Source organism: Elephantulus edwardii, unplaced genomic scaffold (assembly GCF_000299155.1).
Source record: "Elephantulus edwardii isolate Elephantulus edwardi_28Jun2011 unplaced genomic scaffold, EleEdw1.0 scaffold00006, whole genome shotgun sequence".
Lineage (NCBI taxonomy): Eukaryota > Metazoa > Chordata > Mammalia > Macroscelidea > Macroscelididae > Elephantulus > Elephantulus edwardii.
Window position 1 is genome coordinate 33,434,679 of NW_006399756.1, and position 21,242 is coordinate 33,455,920.

The 21,242-nt window shown below is 48.2% G+C and overlaps 1 protein-coding gene across 1 annotated transcript in view; it reads right to left on the bottom strand.

The window, feature by feature from the left end:
• Positions 1-2,898: 2,898 nt before the first annotated feature.
• LOC102851036 overlaps positions 2,899-21,242 on the bottom strand; it is a 32,345-nt gene continuing 14,001 nt past the window's right edge. Inside the window, exons 2-6 of the mRNA XM_006880199.1 lie at positions 17,546-18,147; positions 9,710-9,876; positions 4,286-4,438; positions 4,097-4,198; positions 2,899-3,012 (exon numbers count right to left, since the gene is read on the bottom strand). Coding sequence (XP_006880261.1) covers positions 2,899-3,012; positions 4,097-4,198; positions 4,286-4,438; positions 9,710-9,876; positions 17,546-18,147 — 1,138 coding nt within the window. The remainder of the gene's footprint in view (positions 3,013-4,096; positions 4,199-4,285; positions 4,439-9,709; positions 9,877-17,545; positions 18,148-21,242) is intronic.

A 21,242-nucleotide genomic window follows, 5' to 3' on the forward strand; every position in this document is an offset into this window, starting at 1 on the left:
TCCAAGTAGCTCTGTCCTGGATGTTTTCGAATTCCAAGTGCAGTGCACTATTCCACCACTCTGCGGCGCCTCGAGCTTCTGTAAACCTGGTTTCACCATAACCTGCTTTAGGCCAGAATGCTGGTGACATTGAGGGAGGAGGAATACTCAGGGCTGACTGGTTGGTTGGCTGGCCCCTTCAGATCAGAGTTGAGGAGACAGCTTACTCAGGCAGGAGTGGAGCTCCCCTTCTCGCTAATCCTGATGGGCCCTGTGTGAGGCTGGCAAGGAGGATACAGGGACATGACTCTAAGCAGAGAGAAGCCACAAATAACCAGGCCTGAAGTGAGGTAAGTTCCTTCCTGCTGCCCGTCACCTTTCACCAGGCTGCCCAGTGCACAAACAACCCACATTCCCATAAAGCCTGTGCTTGGAGGTACCAGCCTTTCCTTGGAGGCTATATACCTGTCAAAATCTTTCCTGCAAACCTGCTAAATGTTAACCCTAAAATGGCAGAAAACTTCAAACTATTGATGAGACTCTAACATCTTCACAATTTTGAGTTAGATTACGTAGGTTCAGAGCCAACCTCTGTCCCGTTTTCGATTCATTTCCATGAGGCTCAAGATTCTTTATAAAATGGAAATTATAATAGCCCACATCATAGAGGATTGCTGTGCAGATTAAATGATGTACTGTGTAAAGCTTTAGGCTAGTGTCTGCTACAGAATAAGTGATAAGGAAATGTTGGCTCATATTATTTGAAAATAGAACGATTAATTGTCTCTCAACCAAGGAGTTCTGGTAGCCTAGTGGGTAAGGAGTTGCGCTACCAACGCAAAGGCATGTGGTCTGAAGTCCACCAGCTTCTCCACAGGACAAAGATGGGCAGTCTCTTCCCATGCAATTTACAACCTTTGAAAACCTAGCTACTTGTCTTCTCGTCCTCCTTGTTGACTGACCTGTGGTCTAGCCCCTACTGGGACTCAAAGCAAAGTCATGAAGTAATTACCCTTGACCTTGCCATCCATCCAACCTGTTTTCTCTGCCCAAGGCTGCAAGTTACCCCCAGAGAGAGTCCCAGAATTGAGGGGCCGGGATGTCTGCTGCCATGCAGACCGTAAGCTCTAGGAAGACAGAGTCATCTTGTTCCCATGACAGGACCTCTGCCACGTAGAGCACAGTGGTCAGCCCAGTCCCACCTCTGTGTGAAGTGGGTGGGTGGGCGGCCAAGCCTCTCTCTGTGAACCTGGACATGGCCACCACCCCATCACTAGGAAAGAAAGCAACACACGATCTCAAGCTGGGCGATCCTTTTATTGGAAAAAGTAGAACAAAAGGCCAGTAGAACAATGTGATCATTGGTGTGCCCAGCCACACCTCTAGGGTATGCAGGGAGCATCCTGGGCTAGATCCTCTGCAGGGGATCAGGACTCCCTGGGGCCTCAAGGGTGGGTCCAACCCTCTCCATCTCCCCGATATACTGCTCATATGTCCAAAAGGAAGCCTGGCCCCTCTTTGGTTCCAGAAAACCACCTTCAGTGGCTGGTCTTTCCGGTTCAGTTATAGCACCTCCTGCTGGCTGAGGTAGGCAGCTTCTCCTGCCCATCTTCAGGGCACCAGGCCAGGCTGCTCCCTTCCCTCTGGGCTCCCCTTCTGGCCTGAAACCCCAGCATCCTTTGCTGGGTGGCCCTTCGGCTCTTAGTGGAAGGGGAGTTCTCTGTTCCCCTGCAGGGTGCTGGCTCCCTCCCTCAGCCTTGAAGGCCTGAGGACTGAATATGCAGCATCTGAGGCCCCAGTGCTCTAAAGGGGCTGGGAGAAGGACACGGAAGGTGCTGGAAGCTTGGCTTTGCCCTCTGAGAACCCCAACTTTTCTACAGTGTGGACACAGAATCTGAAGGTGAGGCATGGGAGGAAGAGAGTTACTCGAGGGAGAGACAGGGAGAAGAGCTACATTGGCAGCCCCACGAGGAGAAATGAGACCTTGGGACGTTTATTTACAGTGAGTGCAGAGCTCGACCCCAGGGAAGAAGCCACTAACAGATTGATTGCGTAGCTAAGTCAAGACAGAATGCAGAGAGAGGCAGTGCTAGCCAGCAGCAAAGAGGAGCACACGGGCTGACACACGTGAGCACACCTCACACACGTACTTGCACTCAACACACACAGATACACTCATACAGAGTCAAACGCATGGATTCACACTGCGCATGTGCATGCCCATTTCTCACGTACGTGAAGGTTCTAATCTCGAAAGGTGGTTCCAACTCAGGAGATCCAAGCCCCCATAGTCACCTCTCTCCTGAAGGGTTTCTCCAGACTCAGAGACCCTGTCTGTGACCTGGTGGCCTGCAGAGTCCCAGGACATGGATACTTTTGGGGCATGTTAGATGGCCTCCATGCTCTGGAGAGAGGACAGGAAGTCCCAGGACCGCCAGGGTGTCCATCGATGACCACTCCTGTCTCCCCAGGCCTTGAATTCGGTGGAGGCTGAATCATAGGCAAAGGCCTGGAGTGGCGTCAGAAAGAGCAGCCACTGAGAGGCAGGACCCTGGGGGAGGGAGAGTCCTGGTGGAGTGGGATGAGGGTGTCATGCAGGATGGGGATTCTCTAGGCCGAAGGCCAGGGCCCTGCGCCAGATGATGGAAGAGGAGCTGCTGAAGCAAAGAGGCTTTCCAGATGTGTCCTCTCCACCCCAGCCTGCCCCAGATCCAGACAGGCCTTGTCAGGACCAAGCCCATCCAGAAATGGGCTGGGGGCGAGGGGCAGGGGTACGGGCAGCCAGCCCCCTCCGCCCGAGGCGGCAGTGTGGGCCCAGGGAATGACTCAGAAGCGGGTGCTCTGATAGCGCAGCCGCCGCAGATCTGAGAGGCCCTCGCTGCTCCGGCCATACACCTCCCGGCAGGGACTCTCGGCCAGTCACCGGGCCCCTGCCCCGCCACCCCCGCCACTGCTGCTTCCTCCGCTGCCGCTGCTGCTGCCGCTGCTGGAGCTGCCACTGCTGCAGCGGTCCTCGTAGATGGAGATCTCGATCTGGGCAGCAGTTAAGGGTGTCACACAGGTCAGGGGCCGGTGGTAAGAGGCCGGACAGTGCAGCCTCCTAGGCAGTGAGGCCTCCTCCTACCAGTGCTGGAGACTTGGCTGTCCTGAGTTCCAATCCTGCCTCACTTACTCACAGGCTGTTATCTTCTGCGTGGCACTTGTTAATCCTCAACTATCACATCTGTAAAATGGGGACAATCGCAGAAACTTGGTGCTGTCAGGAGGGTTAAAAGGAATGATGTAAAGCATGAGACACAATGCTCAGCCCATAGTTAAGTTCAGTACAAAGAAACACTCCCTGCTGAAGGAGATGTGAGACTCTGGGAGTGTGTGCTTTCCACAGCGAGTGTACTTGTGAAATTGATCTCCTCATCACAGTTCTGCTCTCACTGCTGCGGAGCAATGTGGATGACGGTGTGTGCACCTCGACTGTACTATTCTGTGTAGAGTGAGAAGACCTATTACCACCACCCACCAGCACCCCACATCTCCATCCCTATCCAGTCTAGCACCAGGATGAAGACTTGGGGAGTTGTCTCATTTTCCTCATCTGCCAAAAGGGCTTCATAGGACTTCCCTCAAAAGGATAAAACGAGGATTACAGGAGATAGGAAAACATATGGCAGATTTGCATATTCCTTGAGGAGCAATAAAGCCTCATGGTTAGGACTGAGCCTGAGGCTTAACTTTGACCTTTGCCAGGCAGGGGTCCTGAGCCATTGATTTAATCCCAGAGTGTCCTCACCTACACAGGGGATAAAAAGAGAGCAGCCCCTATGAGTCCTCATGAAAATCATGTGGATTTGTATGTCCAGCACTCTCTTGCAACAATCTCTGGCATATATTAAAACTGATTAAACGCAGTTCCATAAATGTAAACCCTGAGTATCACATGGACAGCTCATGGTGGAAGGGGTGGTGACCAGTGAAGTGTGGAATCCTGGGAAAACCTGAACAGATGCCCCCAGAGCAGTGTCCATTTCCTGGTGGCCTCACATGGCCAGACAGGCCACCCCCAGAGACCCCCACTGGTTGACTGCTCTGGGCCCTTACACAGAACAGCCAAGAAGGATACGACCCTCATCCCACGCTCCACTGGGTCTGTGAGCAGGAGGCCTCGAGGAGCAAAGACCTTCTCATTCTGCTCCTGGATGTAGCGAGAGATCTTCTTGAGAACCTGCAGAGAGAACTGTCAGTAGGGGATGTGCATGCAGGCTGGAGGCCTGGGGAGGATGAGTATAGGGCAGCCCAGGGAGGGAGCCACCTTTTCATAGTGGGTCTCCATGCAGAGGAAGATGAAGTAGGCTGTGGCACAGGCCAGGCAGCCCTCGAGGTAGGAGCTGCCCCCAATCTTCTCCGCCTCTGCATAGAAGCTGTTGAGGGTCTTCACGGTCTCCTCAAAGAGCTGTCGCTCGATCTAGAGGGAGAGAGGGAACAGGGAGTCAGAAATCAGCGGCCCTGGAGTGTGGACAATTGCAGGTGTGGGGTCACAGGCACACTGGCAGGGAAGCCACAGGGGTCACACATGGGCTCACAGGCCAGACAGGACAGGCTACAGGTACAGGTGGAGCAGAAGAACTGGACTGGAGTCAGGAGGTCTGAACCATCAACTAGCTGTGTGATGTTAGACTAATAGCTTAACCATTCTAGGCCTCGATCTTCTCACCTGGAAAATGGGAATAACTCCTTGGCTTCCCTCAGAGACAGGAAGCTTAGATGATATCTTACCCAATATATTCTCCAGGGGCTCCAACAAGAACTCAACAGACTTTGCTACCCTTCTTAATGGCAGCAAAAGAGTGAGTGGGAACTCCACTTGCATGAAGCTAGAGGGACGAGATCTGGGGATGGCACGCTTCCTCCTAGCTAGAAGGGTGCTCACAACACCACAACCCTGTATATATGGACAAATGAAAAGCTGTCCTGTCTGCTATAATAATAATAATAATAGCTAAGGAGGCTTTGGTAGCAGAGTCCATAGATTTGCACTGCTGACCCAACGGCCACACCTCTCTGATGATTCAGTTCAAATCTACTAGCAGCAACATGGGAGAAAGATAGACAATCTCCTTCCATGCAGTTTACAACCTCAACCACGCAGCAGCTTAGTGAAGGCTCGGCTATGAGTTGTTCTGACTCAACAGCAATGAGAAAAAGAATATGAATTATGCTGTATGGACCAGGTTCATTTTATGCATTACACCTGTTCCTCACTTGTCAACTATTCGACATTTTGAATTTATACTACTGGTAAAAAGAACCACTGTCTAACTATTTTGTACACTAATAACATACATGTAGCAGTAACAGATACTAAGGTATAAGTGAGAGTAATGCTGGCTGTAAAGACTTAAGGCTGTACGTCACTTCTTTGGGCCATTATTCTCAGCTATTTGGTTATAGAATGGCCCATTCCTTTCTTTCTCACATCTCACCTTAAAAAGCCTCTTCCCGTCTGTTCACTTCACCCAGCTCTCCTGCCCTGGCCTCCTCTTTCTGTTCTCCAGAAGCTACTATATAGGATAGCTCTGGTGGCATGGTACATTACTTGTGCTGCTAACTGAAAGATCAACAGTTCACACCAGCCAGATGCTCCATGGGAGAAAGACAGGGCTCCTCCTGCAAAGATGTACAGCCTTGGAAACCTGATGGAGGGTCGCTGTGGATCAGAAATCAGCGATGGTGGCAGGTTTGCACTGAGGAAGTCTCCTTTCAGGGACCTCTTCAAAGTGCTAAAGAGTCATGATGTCAGTCTAGGGACTAAGGTGTGCCTGATCCAGGCCATGGTCTTCACAATTACTTGCTATGCATCAGAGAAAATAAGGAGGGCAAAAGAAAAATCAATGCCTTTGACTTGTGGTGCTGGAGGAGAGTACTGAATATACAATGACTGCCAAGAGAATAAACAGGTATGTATTACAGAGGGTGAACCCAAGTTTCTCCTTGGAGGCAAGAATTTTGAAGATCTGTCTCACATACTTTGGGCATGTGGCCAAGAGGGACCAGTCCTTGGAGAAGGACATCATGCTTGGAAGGGAGGAGAGACAGCACAGGAGAGGAAGATCCTGGATGAGATAGATTGACATAGTAACGAGGGTAATGGGGGATAGATGTATTGGAATCAGTGAGATTGGCTCAGGACAGGGCAGGGTTCAGAGCTATTGTGAATCGCAGGTGACTCAAGGGCACATAAAAACAATGATTATCTAGTCTATGGACTTGCTTGTGTCTTTTCTGTGCCATAATAGCAAATAAAGGGAGCTCCGGTGGCATAGTGTGTAGAGGCTTGTGTTACTAATACAAAGATGGAGAGTCCAAAATCACCAGCTTTCAACTAAAAAAAAGGAGCAACCCAATCTCCTCCCAAGAGATTTACAGCCTCTGAAAACCCACTGGAGGGTCAGCTCAGTCAGTTCTGACTCAATACCAGTGAGCCTGAGAAGAGGAAATAAATTCTAAGAGGGCTTTAGACCTTCGGGGTCCAATATATAGTAGGTGCTCGATAAATGCTTGCTAGATACTGAGTAAGTTTTGCCCTGTGTTACACAACTCTGACTCCAGAGTTGATGCTCTCCACCATGCAGGTCTGTATCAGATGACCTGGAAGGTCATCTAGCAGATATTAAAGGGCCCATGGCCAGATCCATGTTCTCCCAAACACCACTAGTCATATTTCCATAGGACCAGAACTTGTCCATGAGGCAGGTTAGGGACCTCCCATGTCTGTCTAGCGTGAAAGTTTTTACTGGGAACAGTCAGAAATGTTGGCACTCCCAGCTTTGCTCCTACACAGATCTGGAGGGAACACAGAAATTGTGCCCATTTGACCCATAGCTCAAGCCCATTACCCTACCCTAAGAATCAACTCATCTCATAGGACACATATGCTAGGATGAAGAGACCACACTGCTCCCCAAAACTGGTTGGGCATCAGATCAGCCAAGATCTCAGACCCATTCAAGTCTGCCTCCCTGGGCTGCTGCATGGAAGAAAGATGGGAGTACCCTTCCCCCAGCCCCAGCCCAATTCTAGGGCAACCCCGAATGAGGGCTTTCATACACCCTAGAACAAGGGCAAAGCATAGCAGGAGGAGTTGATGCCCTGTAATAGGTCTCTGGACCAAGAAGTGCCCAAGCAGTTGTGGCCAGAACTTAGCCTTTGATACAAGCTTTCATTGTCTGCATTTAATGCCACTGTCAGACTCTGAGATGAAGCATCAGGGTCATCGCCCTCTTTCCAAAGCAAAGAGGAGGAGGGAAGAAGAGCCACCAGCCCCTTCCTCTAAGTCCCTAAGCTTTCCCTGCTGAGATGCTGACCCCACAGGCCCCCATTTTTACTCCTCCTCACTACCAATGCAATTGCATCAGTGAAAGAAATGCAAGCCCGTGCTAACCCAAGACCAGGAAACTCAGGGTCTCTGGCACTGCTGCTAGCTTGCTTTCCATCATGAGTAGCCCCTAAGTTCCCTCTGTTAAATCACTAGGGACAAACCAGTGCAGTGTTTCTCAATTTAACATGCACACAAATAACCTAGAGATCTTGTTAAAATGCAGATTCTGACTCAGGAGAGCCAGGGAGAATCCTGAGAGCCTGCAATTCTAACAAACTCGCAGACGATGATGATGATACCAGTGCCCAGACTGCAGCTTTAGTAACCAAGAGTTTAACAGTTTGTAACTCCGGCTGCACACTGTTGTTGTTGTTGTTGTTATGTGCCTTCGAGTCACTTGCGACTCATAGCGACCCTATGTACAACAGCCCTAAACTCTGCTCTGTCCTGTTCCAATCACACTGTCTCTGACACTCCCATCCCAGTAACCCCAGTCACCAAATCAATCCACCTCACAGAGGGCCTTCCCCTCCTGCGCCATCCCTCCACACTCCCCAGCATGATGTCTTTCTCCAAGGACCGGTCTCTTCTTACAACATGTCCAAAGTATGTTAGACGGAGTCTCAGAATCTTTGCCTCCAAACAGCCACCCGGTTTAACCCTTTCCAGAATGAATCTGTTTGTTTTCCTAGCAGTCCATGGTACTCTCAATACTCTTCTCCAGCATCACAGCTCAAAGGCATCAATTCTTCTGTCCTCCTTGGTCATTGTCCAACTCTCTGATGCATAACAAGTGATTGCGAAGGCCATGGCCTGTATCAGACGCACCTTAGTCTCCAGAGAGACACCATTGCTCTTGAGTACTTTGGAGAGGTCCCTAACAGCAGACTTTCCCATGGCAATGCGCCTTTTAATTTCCTGGCTACTGGTGCCAAGAGTGTTGACTGTGGAGCCGAGCAAACTAAAGCTGTGAACAATCTCAATCTCTTCACCAGCCATCCTGATGCTTTCAATTGACCCAGTGGTGAGAACCTTTATCTTCTTGATATTGAGCCTCAATCCATATTGGAGGCTGCAGTCCTTGACCCTCTGCAGCTCTAAGTCACCTTTAACACCTGCAATGCCCACATCACAACACCACCCACCCCCGTAAGGGATTCTGTTCAAATTGGGTAGAGGACTGGTGTTGGGGAGTCAAAGACTATGTCTGTCTTGTTCTACCCAAAATGACTCCCTGCCAAGAACTTTCAAAACTTCCCAGATGATTCTGATGTGCAGCCAAGCCCGTCAAGAACACAGCGCTAGAAGACCCGTGATTTTCACAGGATGCTCTCTGGATCACCTGACTCCCAATCACCTGGAGATTCCGCATCGAAAGGCAAGGCCTTCTGTGCTGGCTGCACATTTGGAATCATCTGGGGAGATTTCAAATACTGATACCTGAGCCCTAGGCCCAGAGACGCTGATCTAACTGGTCTGAGACGCAGTCAGGACACTGGGATTTTTTTGTAAGCTTCCCAGATAATTCTAATATGCATCCCAGGTGGAGAACTGCTGCTTGAAAATGAACATTCCCAGCACTCAGCGCACCAACTGAGTCAGTGTGGAATAGGGCTCAGGAATCGATATTTTAAATAAGACTCTCAGGGCAATTCTGATGCCACTGAAAACTGAGAGCTGCTGGCTAGAGGGAGCTCTGGTGATTCTGTGGTTAAAGCATTCTGGTGCTAACCAAATAGTCACTGGTTCATTCCCATCAGCCACTGCGTGGGGGAAAGACGAGCAGAGTCTGCTTCTATAAAGACACGTGATTATTGTTAGGTGCCATTGAGTCAACTAACTCATGTCAACGTTCACGGACCGAAATCTTACCAGATCCTGAGCCAACATCAGAATTCTCAGCTGTGCTTAAGGCTAATGTTAGAGTCAGCGTTTCCATCCATATCTCTGAGAGTCTTCCTCGCTCACTGACCCTCTACATTTCTAAGCATGATGTCCTTTTCCAAGGACGGGACCCTTGTGACAATATACCCAAAAATGTGACGCCAAGTCCTTGGGCATCCTGTGGGGTAGTTCTACTCTGTCCTACAGAGGGCAGGTAAGTCAGACAGACCCCCCTTGAAGGCAGTGGCATTGGGTTAGCACTAGAAGATCTCTAAGGTTGCTTCGACCCTTAACTTTCTATGAAGAGATGCTCAGACAGTGTTAAGGATATTTGTTTTTATTCTTTCATATGAAGTGGTTCAACATGTTCTATGTTTCATGATAATGCATTTGTCCTGAGGGGATATACCATCACATAATCCCATCCCACTTCTATCCCAGTGTGTGTTCCAAGTGTAGGAAGAGACTTCTTACCCGGCTGTCCAGTTCTGGGGGGAATTTGGTCTGGAACTGACAGATGGTGCCTTCACTATAGTCTCTTTGGATAAAGACTTTGGTGGCCAAGGAGGCACTTCGCCGGAGCTCCTGCAGATTGTGAACCTGAGAAGACAGAAAGGAGGCACAGGCTAAGGTTCTGCTCTCTGGTTTTGCATGGGACAGTTGATGTTAAAAAGGGGGAAGGGTCAGGCAAACTGGACAGGAGTTAGCTGCTCTGCATGTGCTCCAGGAAGAACCAGGGGAAACAGGGCTGTAGGGATGAGAAGAGGCCTTGAGCTATCCCAGAGAATTCTAGCAAAAGCCTGAAGCAAGGCCAAAGCTGAAGCAAGCTGAGAGGTCCTGGAACCTCAGGAATAAGAGAAAAAAGACCTTTTGGTGACCAGTTCAGACACTTCCCTTCCTCCCCTTCTCTGATCCTTTATTCACTGAGCAATCATCAAGTATTTCCAATTTGTCAGGCCCTACCTTTGACGAGCAAGACTTCAGAGGTTGCTGATTAAAACTTACAGTGAGGTTGGGAGAAGGGGAGAAAGTGTAACAGCAGAGTTAGTGGTTGATGTAGCCATGAACTTGGAGGATAATTCAGGTTCAAGCCAAGTTTTGGCTCTGACCAGGGAGAACTATATATTATTTCCATGTCCAGTACAAGGAAAGGACGGGCCCATGAGTGTCCAAAATTACCCAAAAATGATTGAGTGGATTGAGGACAGAACTTGAAGGACTATCTTTCTCTGAACGGAAAAAGTGGGGCAATTTCTATCCCTTTGCCCACCTGTGGATTTGACATTACCATAGACTCTAGCATTTGTGGGAAGTGGGTTCAATTTCTCTGGAGAATGGGCCCCCTTTTTCCAGCATTCCAACCACTGGAACTAGGATGGGAACTGAGCCTCAAAGGCAGAGTGAAAAAACTCTGCTAGATCATCCTGTGTAATTAAGATTAATCTGTTCCATCGCCCAGCTGTCATTTATTGAGTCCCTACTATTGCCAGGCTCTGGGGACACAGAGCAGAAGACAGTCTGTGAGCTCCAGGGAGAAAGACAAGTAAATATATAATTAATTAGACTGTGATAAATGCTACGAAGAAGTAGCATCTTGCCTAGAAAACACTCAGAAAATGCTTGTTGAATCCCATGTTAAGTCAGAAAGGCAGGCCAGGAGTTACCAGTGGCCAACAGGAAAACACTGGGTAAATATAGGGAAGAAAAGGCAACTCAGACAAAAAGGGAAAAAAAATATGATAGCAGAGAACTTTCTTCAAGGCTGGGGGGCAGATTACAACAAGACTGGAGATGGTTTAGAGATTAGCAAGAGAGGTGGGAGGCGAGAGTGTAGAGGAAGCCAAAAGGTAGATCACAAGTAGCTGGAAGCGGGTTTCTGTTGGGGATTAAAGATGGAAGATACTTGAACTTGCTTAAGAAGAAATAGAAGAAAAGCTGTCAATAGGTTAGAAAGAGCAGAGAATTAGTGGATCAAGGTGGTGAAAGACCAGGAAATAGAAAAGTACAATTTGAGACTTTGCTACTCTGAGTGAGCCTTGTTTTATATAAGAAATGCGATCCCAAAGTATCATGATTGGATTAAATAATCTATAAATGCTCTTCTAGTCTTAATATTCCTTGATTCCTCTAATCAGAGTCTTAACTGAAGTCCCTTTGACATATACGAGGATCCTATTATAGCTGAAATGTGGAGGGTCAACGAAAGAGAAGACCACTCTCGATGAGATGAACTGACAGTGACTGCAGCAGTGGGCTCAAGTGTGTCAGAGATGCTGACAGCACAGGAGAGAGCAGGGTTTACATCTGTTGTTCATCAGGGTGCTAAGAGTTGTACTCGATTGGATAACACCTAACAATAACAATAATAACAACGACATTGTAGCTGAAAAGAATCCTTTGGGAATAGAAGTCATTTTTAACATATATGCTATCTGGTGGTTGTTGTGGCTGAACTGGTTAAGGGTTCATAATCATATGTTTTCTAAAGAAAGGAATGAGCTAGAGCCTTCATCCACCTTTCAATTCGTATCAATTTTAAGTCAATTGATCTTGAGGATGCACTCCCTTGGTTTGCCTTAGGAAACTCATTTCTGCAGCCTTGGGAGAGATTGATGGCGAGTGGTGGAGGTTAGGTTGGGAGTACAATTGAAGAAATGCTTATCTTTGTTGTTGTCAGTTGCTATCATGTTAATTCTGATTCAATAAGTACATCTAAGCCAAGAGAGAGACAGAAAGGGCAGTGCTCCAACCCTTCTGACAAGGACTCAACTTCCCTCCAACCGTATCCTTCGTCCCTGCTTAAACACACCATACACACACACAATGTCTCTCTAGAGACTTCCTAGATGTCTACAACTATTACTTCTTCCCCAAGCATACAACTAGATTAATAACGAGATTCATGCCCAACATCTCTTGCAGTTAGGTGTAGTCATGGGAATGAGTAGAAGAGGTTCATGCCATGTAAAGGCTGAACCCATAAAACCTACCACTTTTCTATGTTCTTTCCCCCTTGGTGGAACCATACACTGCAAAGAGCCCGGGTCCCTGAATCCCTGCCTGGAGGAGAACCGTCCCTGATCAGGAATATCCACCTGAGCCTCTGCTCAGCAGAAAATGAATCTCCATTGTATTAAACCACTGAGATTTAAACCCTGACGACAAAGTGGTTGAGTACTCAGCTGTTAACCGAAAGTCAGCAGTTTGAAGCCACCAGCCAGTCCATAACAGAAAAGATGTGAGCACCTGCTTCCCAAAGATTCCCAGCCTTGGAAAGCCTGGACGGTGGTTCTACTCTATCCTACAGGGAATGTGTCAGAATCTATTCAAAAGCAGAGTTAGCCGAAATTATACAGTCCCTTTCCCTCTTGGCTTTGTTTGACCCATGGCTTCTCAAGTAGCCAGAATGGGAGATGTCAACACCCTTTCTAGTCCCAACCATATCCTGAGCCTTTGAACACTGTCTTGGGTGTGGGTGACTAGGGATCACCTTCGCTCCCTGGAAAGTGTTGGTGGCATCTTGGGGAGTTTCCAAGAGGTGATCAGGTGCATTTTATAGTCAGGAGCTTTCATCCCCCCCCCCCCAATTCTACATAGAACACACATCTCACTAACCCGAGTACAGTTACTGAAGAGCAGCATTTAAGACAAGGCTGGCTCTTCTGACCCTCTTATCTATAGCACAACTGTGAGGTGCCCATGGTGACGGCTGAGAACAGGAGATCTAGGGGCTAGTTCGGGGAGATTCTTTCCCTTTTTGGCCTCCATTTCCTCAATTAGAAGACAGAAAGTTGGGACGAGGTAATCTCTGAAACTTCTCCCAGCTCTGGCATTCCAGAGGCCTTCTTAGGGCTTAGGAGTGTAACTGTTTACAGGGCTATGCACTGAAATGGGCCCGGTGGAGACAGCAGCTAATTAGAAAGCTCATGCCCTCTCCTGCAAAGGCAGTTGATCAGTGAATGCCATGTGAGAATGTGAACCTAGGTTGTTAGCACTTCTGGTTTTTTCAGGGGAAGCTATAAATATAGTTTCTCAATGTGAGATGTCCTGATTTAGAAATGTCTAAAATGTGTGAGTGCTAAGAACACCCAAGAAAGGCACATGTGCAGACAAGAGATTCAGTCCTGAAGCTGCCCATTCGTTGCTGTGTGCTGTCAACTCAAAACCAACTCATAGCTGACTCTCTAGTGGGTTTTCAGAGGCTGTAAACTGCACAGGAGGAGGTTGCCCATCTTTCTCCCTTGGAGTAGCTAGTGGTCTTGAACCGTGCACCTCTGGGCTGACAGAGCAGCTCCTTACCACTAGACCATCCTTACCACTAGAGTTCCCTAGAGCTGCCAGTTTAGGATCTCTGAATAAGGAAAGCCGTGGCAGGAGCTCTTGGCCAGAGCTTGAGCTAGGCTTCAGGCTCCCTGCTAGCTATTTCGCTTCCAGGAAGCTAGTGTAGTCTTTATCAGAGACTCATGATGCTCTCAAGTCTTAAAAGAAGATCCTCTCTCAGAGCCTTCCACCCCAAGCCCCTCCCCAGGCCTTTCTTTTTTCTTTTCTTTTTTTTGGCCTTTCTTAATTGATCTAAAGATCTGCTTCTCATTTACTTCTCACCTTCCTCAATCCTCTCCATCACCATCTGCTGACCTCTTAACTGCTGGGTAAGTTAGGACCAAGAGACATTTCACGAGAAAGAAAGAGAAAATCAGTGGCAAAATTGTTGGCATCAATTTTCAGACTGCAGTGGGGCAGGGAGGGGAAGGCTGCCCCGATGAAGAGTAAGACCTGCCAGACATTTAGTCTCATACCCACCACAGTCAACCTGGCTGGCTGAGAGGAACAAGCACTGGAGGACGCAAGAGCATTCCTAGGCTATTACACCAAGATAAACAGGAAGTTGCAATTGAACACACATTACATCCTCCTTGAAAACAATCTCATTCCATGGGGAGGGGGCAATTCTACTCTGTCCCAGTGTTGTTATGAGTAAGAATTGACTTGATAGCAGTGGTTTGGGTTTGACTTGAAATAATTTTTTAGGATGCATTTGAGTCTTCAGCTGGAGAATCGGATTAAGTTGAAGAACCCTCTGGGTCCCACTAGTTATGGTGAAGATGAACAGGAAGCTTACAGGTAACCAGGACAGATCTCAGGATGGACAATGACCAGGCACAGACTTCCCTTCTCAACCTGAACCAGGAGCCAAGCCCAGCCCATTCTCTGCTGGCAGTTCATTCTATGCCTGAGATCAGTGTCCTGATGGGATAATGCAGTTTGGATGCCTTTAGGAATCTCTTAAGGGCCAGAACTCTACCATTCAGAGAGCCCCTCCCAACTGACCATTGTGATCTGGACTGATTCCTGGGTCAGTCCCTGCTCCCAGTGACACACATTCAGGAAATGGGCTCGCTGCAGCCTTCCAAATGAGGTCAGTGCCTTGTCCCTCCTCCGAGTTCCTCAAACACACTTTCCCCTAATGCTAACTTCTAAATAGAAGTTAGGGAAAAGAAAGGATCTGGTATCCATGACTTCCATCCAAGACTTTTTCTCATTCACTGTGCCCCTTTACACACACACACACACGCACACACATACTCTACTATAGCTGAGGATTTTTTTTCTTAATTCAGAATTCCAAAGGAACAGCCATAGGAGTTTGAAGTGTGATTTTTCTCCTGGTAATTTTTACCAAGTTGTTGTTATGTGCCATCTAGTCAAAACCTACCCTCCAGTGGGTTTTCAGAGGCTGTATTATCACATGTGAGGAGGTTACCAATCTTTGTCCCTGCTTAGCAGCTGGTGGATTTGAACCACATGCTTTTGGGTTGGCAGTGCAGCTCTTTACCACTAGGCCAACAGGTTTCTCCTGGTAATTTTTATCAAATACGAGTAGGGAGCTCTGGTGGTGGTGTGTAATTTACTGCTTCTAAAAACCCACTGGAGGGTCAGCTATGGGTTTGTTCTCACAACACACAACAACAACAAATATTAAAAAGAGCATAGGGGAAATCAATGACTCATCCTACAGCCCATATAATACACGAATCCTGTGCTTTGACTGGAAAAAGGCTTCCTCCACTGGTACGACCATCAGCACTGGCTGAAGGACAAATTCCAGAATGGGCTATGATTGTCCTCAGCTCCTATCTTCCTTGGCTTCTTCGTTGGCCTTTTGGTTATGCCTCTGAGTGATTCTCCCCTCAAGTTTACTAAATCAGAGCAGTTAAGGGTCCCTGGGTCACCCTGCTCCAGCTTTCCTGGCCTCCTTTATGACTCTTATTCCATTAAAATCCCTACATGAAGAACCCTAGCACTCATCTTTCTATTAGGCAACACAACTGGCTAATTGGATTAAAACGCAAACAAACAAACAAAAAAAACAACTGTAAGTAGTTTGTGGGGGTTTGTTGGTTTGGTTTTTTTTAAAAAAAAAAGCACTAGCCAGAGAAGCAGAAGACTCAAGTTCTAATCCTAAACTTGCCACTTTACAGTCACATTTTCTTGACTAAGTCACTGGGCTCCAGTTGCATCACCTGTAAAATAAGATAATGATGCCTTCCTTGGCTCTTTCACAGGACTCAGGTAAGCTACTGAGTCTCAGTTGTCTCCCCTTTTAATTGGGTTTAATAATACCATCCTTGCCCACTTCATAGGGTTGCCTTAAGCCTCAAAGGAGAGCACACACGTGACATTGCTTTTTACACTGGAAAGTGCTGTAACCACAGAGGCATTATGAGCAGAGCCTCTCCCAGAGGAGAGCCATGCACACCTAACAGCAGCTTCCTAGAAGCAGTGCCTCAACCTAGAGATGTGAGCACAGTGGTTGGAATCTGTGGACCATCATTGCCCCATGAGGGAGAGATGCTGGGACAGATGGGCCTCTTGCACTCTGTCAGATCACATCACATCACGAGAGATGGCCTCCCTGCTCACACTGCTGGCCCATGGCTGAAGCGTCTCCTTTATATGAGCAGCTTCTGCTGCAGTCTGGCAGCTTTATCTGGAAGGTGACCAGCTCCTTGGCTATTTCTCTCTTTGTTCTTCTGGCTCGTTTCAGTGTCTTTGGCAGTTTCTGGGAACTCACCATTCCTGCACTCTCTAATCCAAGGTCCCTGGGTCTCTGTCTGCTCAGAGTTTGCGTTCTCAAAGGGATGGATGCTCATCCTAGCTAACCCATGCCTTCTCAGGAAGCTGAGTGAAGCCAAGCAATGACACCTTGTTCTGTAGTGACTACGACTGCAGAATAATAACAATAACACTTGGTATTGATGTCACGCTGCTCACCAGGATGCCCAGAGGCACTGCACAGAATCGTTCAAAAGCCTCTGCTCTCCTCCTGGTCTTATGTTTCAATCGAGCTGGAAATAGAGGAAAGCCACAAAGGAGATCCACGTCAGAACTGGGAAGACCCTGGTACCCTGCATTTCACTCTAGAAATGAAAAGAAACTTTCTGCTTTGCTGCCAACACGCTGTGTGAGCATCAGAAAGGTCCTCCCCTTCTTTATAGGTTAGTTTTACCACTTAGAAAGTGGGCACAATGCCGATTGCCCACCTCCCTCATAAAATGAGGTGGTGGTGGTGATGAGACGCCCCTAGGAGTAGAGTGAGTAATTCTGCCCAGGTTCCTTGGTTCAATCATCAAGTCCTTTGAAGGTGACACGCCCATAGGCACCACCCGGAGACAGCAGCACCTCCCATCATACACAGGGGAAATATGTACATCCCAAGACAGGAGATTCAAATGGTGTGACAAAGAAGGATGTGCCAAAGTCGGGGTCACTGCAAGCAACCCATTAAAACTAACCATTTTGTTCTTGGCCTGAGATTACCTTTCTCCCCCTCCCACTCCAGAAGGAAATGCAGATATCCATCTTTCATCACTTTGCAAAGGTTTTGGATTCAGGAGCTGGATGACAGCACTGCATAGCAACAGTGGCTGGCCGGCCTTCCCTTGTACACACTTACACACGCGTATATCCCCAGCTCTCTAGGGAAAGGCTCAGGACTTACAGTGCAGGGCAAGTCAAGAGGAAATCCCAACCTGGGGCCCTGGAGAAATCTCAGCCGCAGAGCCAACAAGTGGCGCGGGCAGCTTTGGGGTTCAGGTGGGACATGGGAAGGACTGTCAGGCCAGGGATCAGATCTGAGCCCTCAGGAAGAGCCCCTGCCTCTCCCCCGCACCCCCCACCCCTCTTCCTCCGGATCCCACCCAGGGAACCACCCCATCCCACCCCCGCCTTCCTCTCCCGCCCCGTCTGCCCCTAGCGGGGATTTGTTCCTGCAGTCAGCACTGCCTGCGGGCTACTTGCTCAGCCCCCTACCTCGGTGGCCATGTTCCAGCTTGCAGCCCGCAGCCAGGAGGGCGAGGGAGGGGACTGTCCACGGTGCTGACGCGGGGAGTGGTGGGCCAGGGGCCGCGGCCAGGTGGGGCCCGGGGCGCTGTCCGCGGTGCTGATACAGACGCCGCAGGCCGGGGCTCAGACGCACTGGTGGGCGGTCAGGCAGCGAGGTCCCGCCGAGGCGCGCTGTGCTGTCCGCGGTACTGACCGGCGAGCCAGGCCGGGGAGGCGAGGCCGCGCCTGGGGCTCTTCGCGGCCGGATCGCCCACTGCTGCTGCTCCTGCAGGCAACCGCTCGGTTTATCTCTGACAGCCGCGGCAAGAGTGGGGGCGGCGGGGGGAGGAGGGGCCAGGCGCCTCCGCGGGCGGAGAGGGGGAAGCGGGTCCCCCAGACTCCCGCGCCCCGCCGGAGGAGCCCCGCCCGCGGCCGGAGGCCCAGCTCCCGCCCAGCCCGAGGCCCCGCCTCTCCCACCTGCCCTTCCCCCTACCCGGAGCACACGCGCTCTGCGCTCTACCGCGGCCTCCCGGGACTTGGCGCCCAGGAAAATAGGGAGGCTGCGTGCTTCAGAGACAAGAAAGTCAAACCTGCGGGGCGGACAGGTCCCAGACGGCCTCGCAGGCCCCCAGGTGCGTCCTCTTTACCCTCTTGCCCACCCCCCAACCCTACCCGGAATTTCCCCCTGTATTTTTTTCCTCTTCCAGTTTCTTCTGTGTGCAACTCACACACACACAAATATATACACACACAGAGCTTGCATAGACGTTCTCGCCTCTCCCCTTCCCTCTTCTCTGCCTTGAACCCCATGCTCTAGAGGAGGATGTTGCAGAACTCAGAAAAAATGTATCTGCATTTCAGCCTCAGCAATACTTGGGGATCCCTTCTCAGAGCCCTCCAGAATTGAAATCATTCTCTCCTTGCTGTGCCTTCTGGCCTTGCCCTCTGCCTCCGCCCTCCCCCCCCTCCCATTCTTCTTGCTCTGAAATCCAAGAGTTTACACACACTTACACACCCGAGTGACCACAACTCAAAACCACAAGCAGGTGGTGCCAAACCAATCCACTCACTTCCGGAGGATGGAAGTCTGGCCCTGTTCACAAGTCTGGCGGTGGGAGAGGACGCTGCTTCCTTCATAGTTTTGGCATTACATCTTCCATCTAGATCATCTATTTGCTTAAGTACGTATCTCTCTGCCAACCCACACTAACTTTCTCCAGATTCAAAACCTCTTTTCAAATTTACCATCTCTAACAGGGACAAGGTACCCAATAAGCAAGGCAAATAGGGCAAACCTGTGCGTATTAATCTGTAGTGAAACTCATTTGTCAGCTCTGAATAGTTTCACATGTGGTGGGGAAACGTGTGAAATTTTTTGTTCAGGCTAGTGGGTAAGGTCAAGGAAGTCCATTCTCACCTTGCTTATTGGACAATCCACTCTTGCTTTTGCACGTTCATAATACTCTTTGTTCGATCTCTTTGAGGAGATCCCTGTGTGCACATGCAGACCCTGCTGCTGGAGAGTGACCAGCACAACCCACACAGAGGGTGATACAGAGAGCCAGGAGTGTGGGTTCTCACTTGGCCTTCCCCAGCCATATGACTCCGGGCCCATAACTCACCTCTGGCTCCGCAGTTCTTGATTCTAAAAGATGAGTGTAGACTTCATGAGACTACTTCTACAGTCCTTCCCTTTTTTTCCTTCAATTTTTAAAAAATTTCTATAGAATAATTAGAAATATGGTGCAATAAGCTCTCTTTATACTATCTACTGAGCTTCAGCAATTCTTATCATTTCACCATACTTGCTTTATTAATTGTTGTTGTTGTTATGTGCCGTTGAGTCGTTTGCAACTCATAGCGAACAGCCCTAAACCCTGCTCTATCCTGTGCCAATCTCACTGCCTCTGACACACCCATCCCGATTACCCCAGTCACTGAATCAATCCATCTCATAGAAGGTCTTCCCCTCCTGCGCCATCCCTCCACCCTCCCAAGCATGATGTCCCTCTCCAAGGACCCATCCCTCCTGGCAACATGCCCAAAGTATGTCAGACGAAGCCCCAGAATCCTTGCCTCCAAGGAGTTGCTTGGTTTAGTCCTCTCCAAGATGAATCTGTTTGTTTTCTTGGCAGTCCATGGTACACTTAATACTCTTCTCCAGCACCACAGCTTTATTAATAGATGGAAAAATTTAGTAACATTTTAAAATAAATGTTCATTCAATCTTCTAATGGTCTGGAATTGCTTATTCCCACAAAACCGTTCAACAGCTATGACCCTTTAAAATTTCCCCATGACTTTTCATTTTTAATATCTAACATTTGTTGAGCACTCTCTATGTGCCAGACCTGTGCTACACAGTTTGTTTTGTTGTGGTTGTTAAGTGCTGTCAGGTCAAGTGTACTCTTAGAATTGTTTTTTTAATTGAATACCATTATTATCCTTTATATTCCCATTCTGTATACACATAGGGTAATATTAAATTGGCCTAGGTCACATTGGCTTGTGAAAAGTAGAAGCAGGACTCAAACCCCAGGAAGTCAGATTCTAGAGTCTGGAGTTGATCCTTTTAATGATACAGACTCATTCCAGCATTTACAGACCATCTGTTGGCAGTGAAGTGACCACCTCTCTAACTACTTATATCATGGAGACCTAAAGAGGTTATATGACATGAAGGACAAGTCAAAGGCTGATTATTTCATTCCCCTTTCCAGTTTAAGAAATGATTTGGTATTAATACACTGAAAAATATCTGTGGTCCCCAGGATGATCACTGGTAATAAATAAATGTACAGCATGAAGATCCTCACACATACCTTGCACAGTCCTTCCAACCTGATTATGAACATATTCATTAGACAATCATCTGCAAACCATTTCTTCACCTGATGACTAGAGATTTGGGTGAGTCTATCTGATAAATTCATTTCACTATCATATTTGTTAAATACCCACTATGTTTCAGCCACTATTCTTGGAGCTTGGGATGCAGCATGGAGCAAATATCCAAAACCCTGTTCTTTTTCTTAATTTTTTTTATTATTATTAATCTTAATTAAAATTTACAGTGACTTTGGATTTCCATTCATTCATTGTTGCACTTTTCTCCCTGCCCCCACCTCCCCAGTACACTCTTCTCTTTGAAAAGTAAAAGAAAAATTCTTTCATTGTTTTACAATCCCTCCCCCCAGGTCCACTCCACTATGCAGCCTTCGTTCTGGACTCCTGTCATAAGAATAATACCTACTCACATATCCCTTTAAAACAGTTTTCTCCCTCATCTGTTTCAATGCAGTATACATTATTTATCCCATCTTTCTCAGTCTCCCCCCAACCCCGATGTCAGTTCTGTTTTACAACAGAGGCATATGCAGCATTTGTCCCTATGTGACTGGGATATTTCACTCAGCATAATGTCCTCCAGGGTCACCCATTTTTAATAATATTGCATGAGTTCCTTATTTTTCAATGCAGTGTAGTATTCCATTGTGTGAATACACCACAGCTTCTCTATCCATTTGTTTGTTGATGGGCACTTGGTTTTTTCCAACTCCTTGCTATTGTGAACAAAGCCACAAAAAACATGGGTGTGTATATATCTGCTTGGGTGGCAGTTATGGTCTCTTTGGGGTATATTGCCAGTAGTGGAATTGCTGGGTCAAATGGTATCTCTATTTGC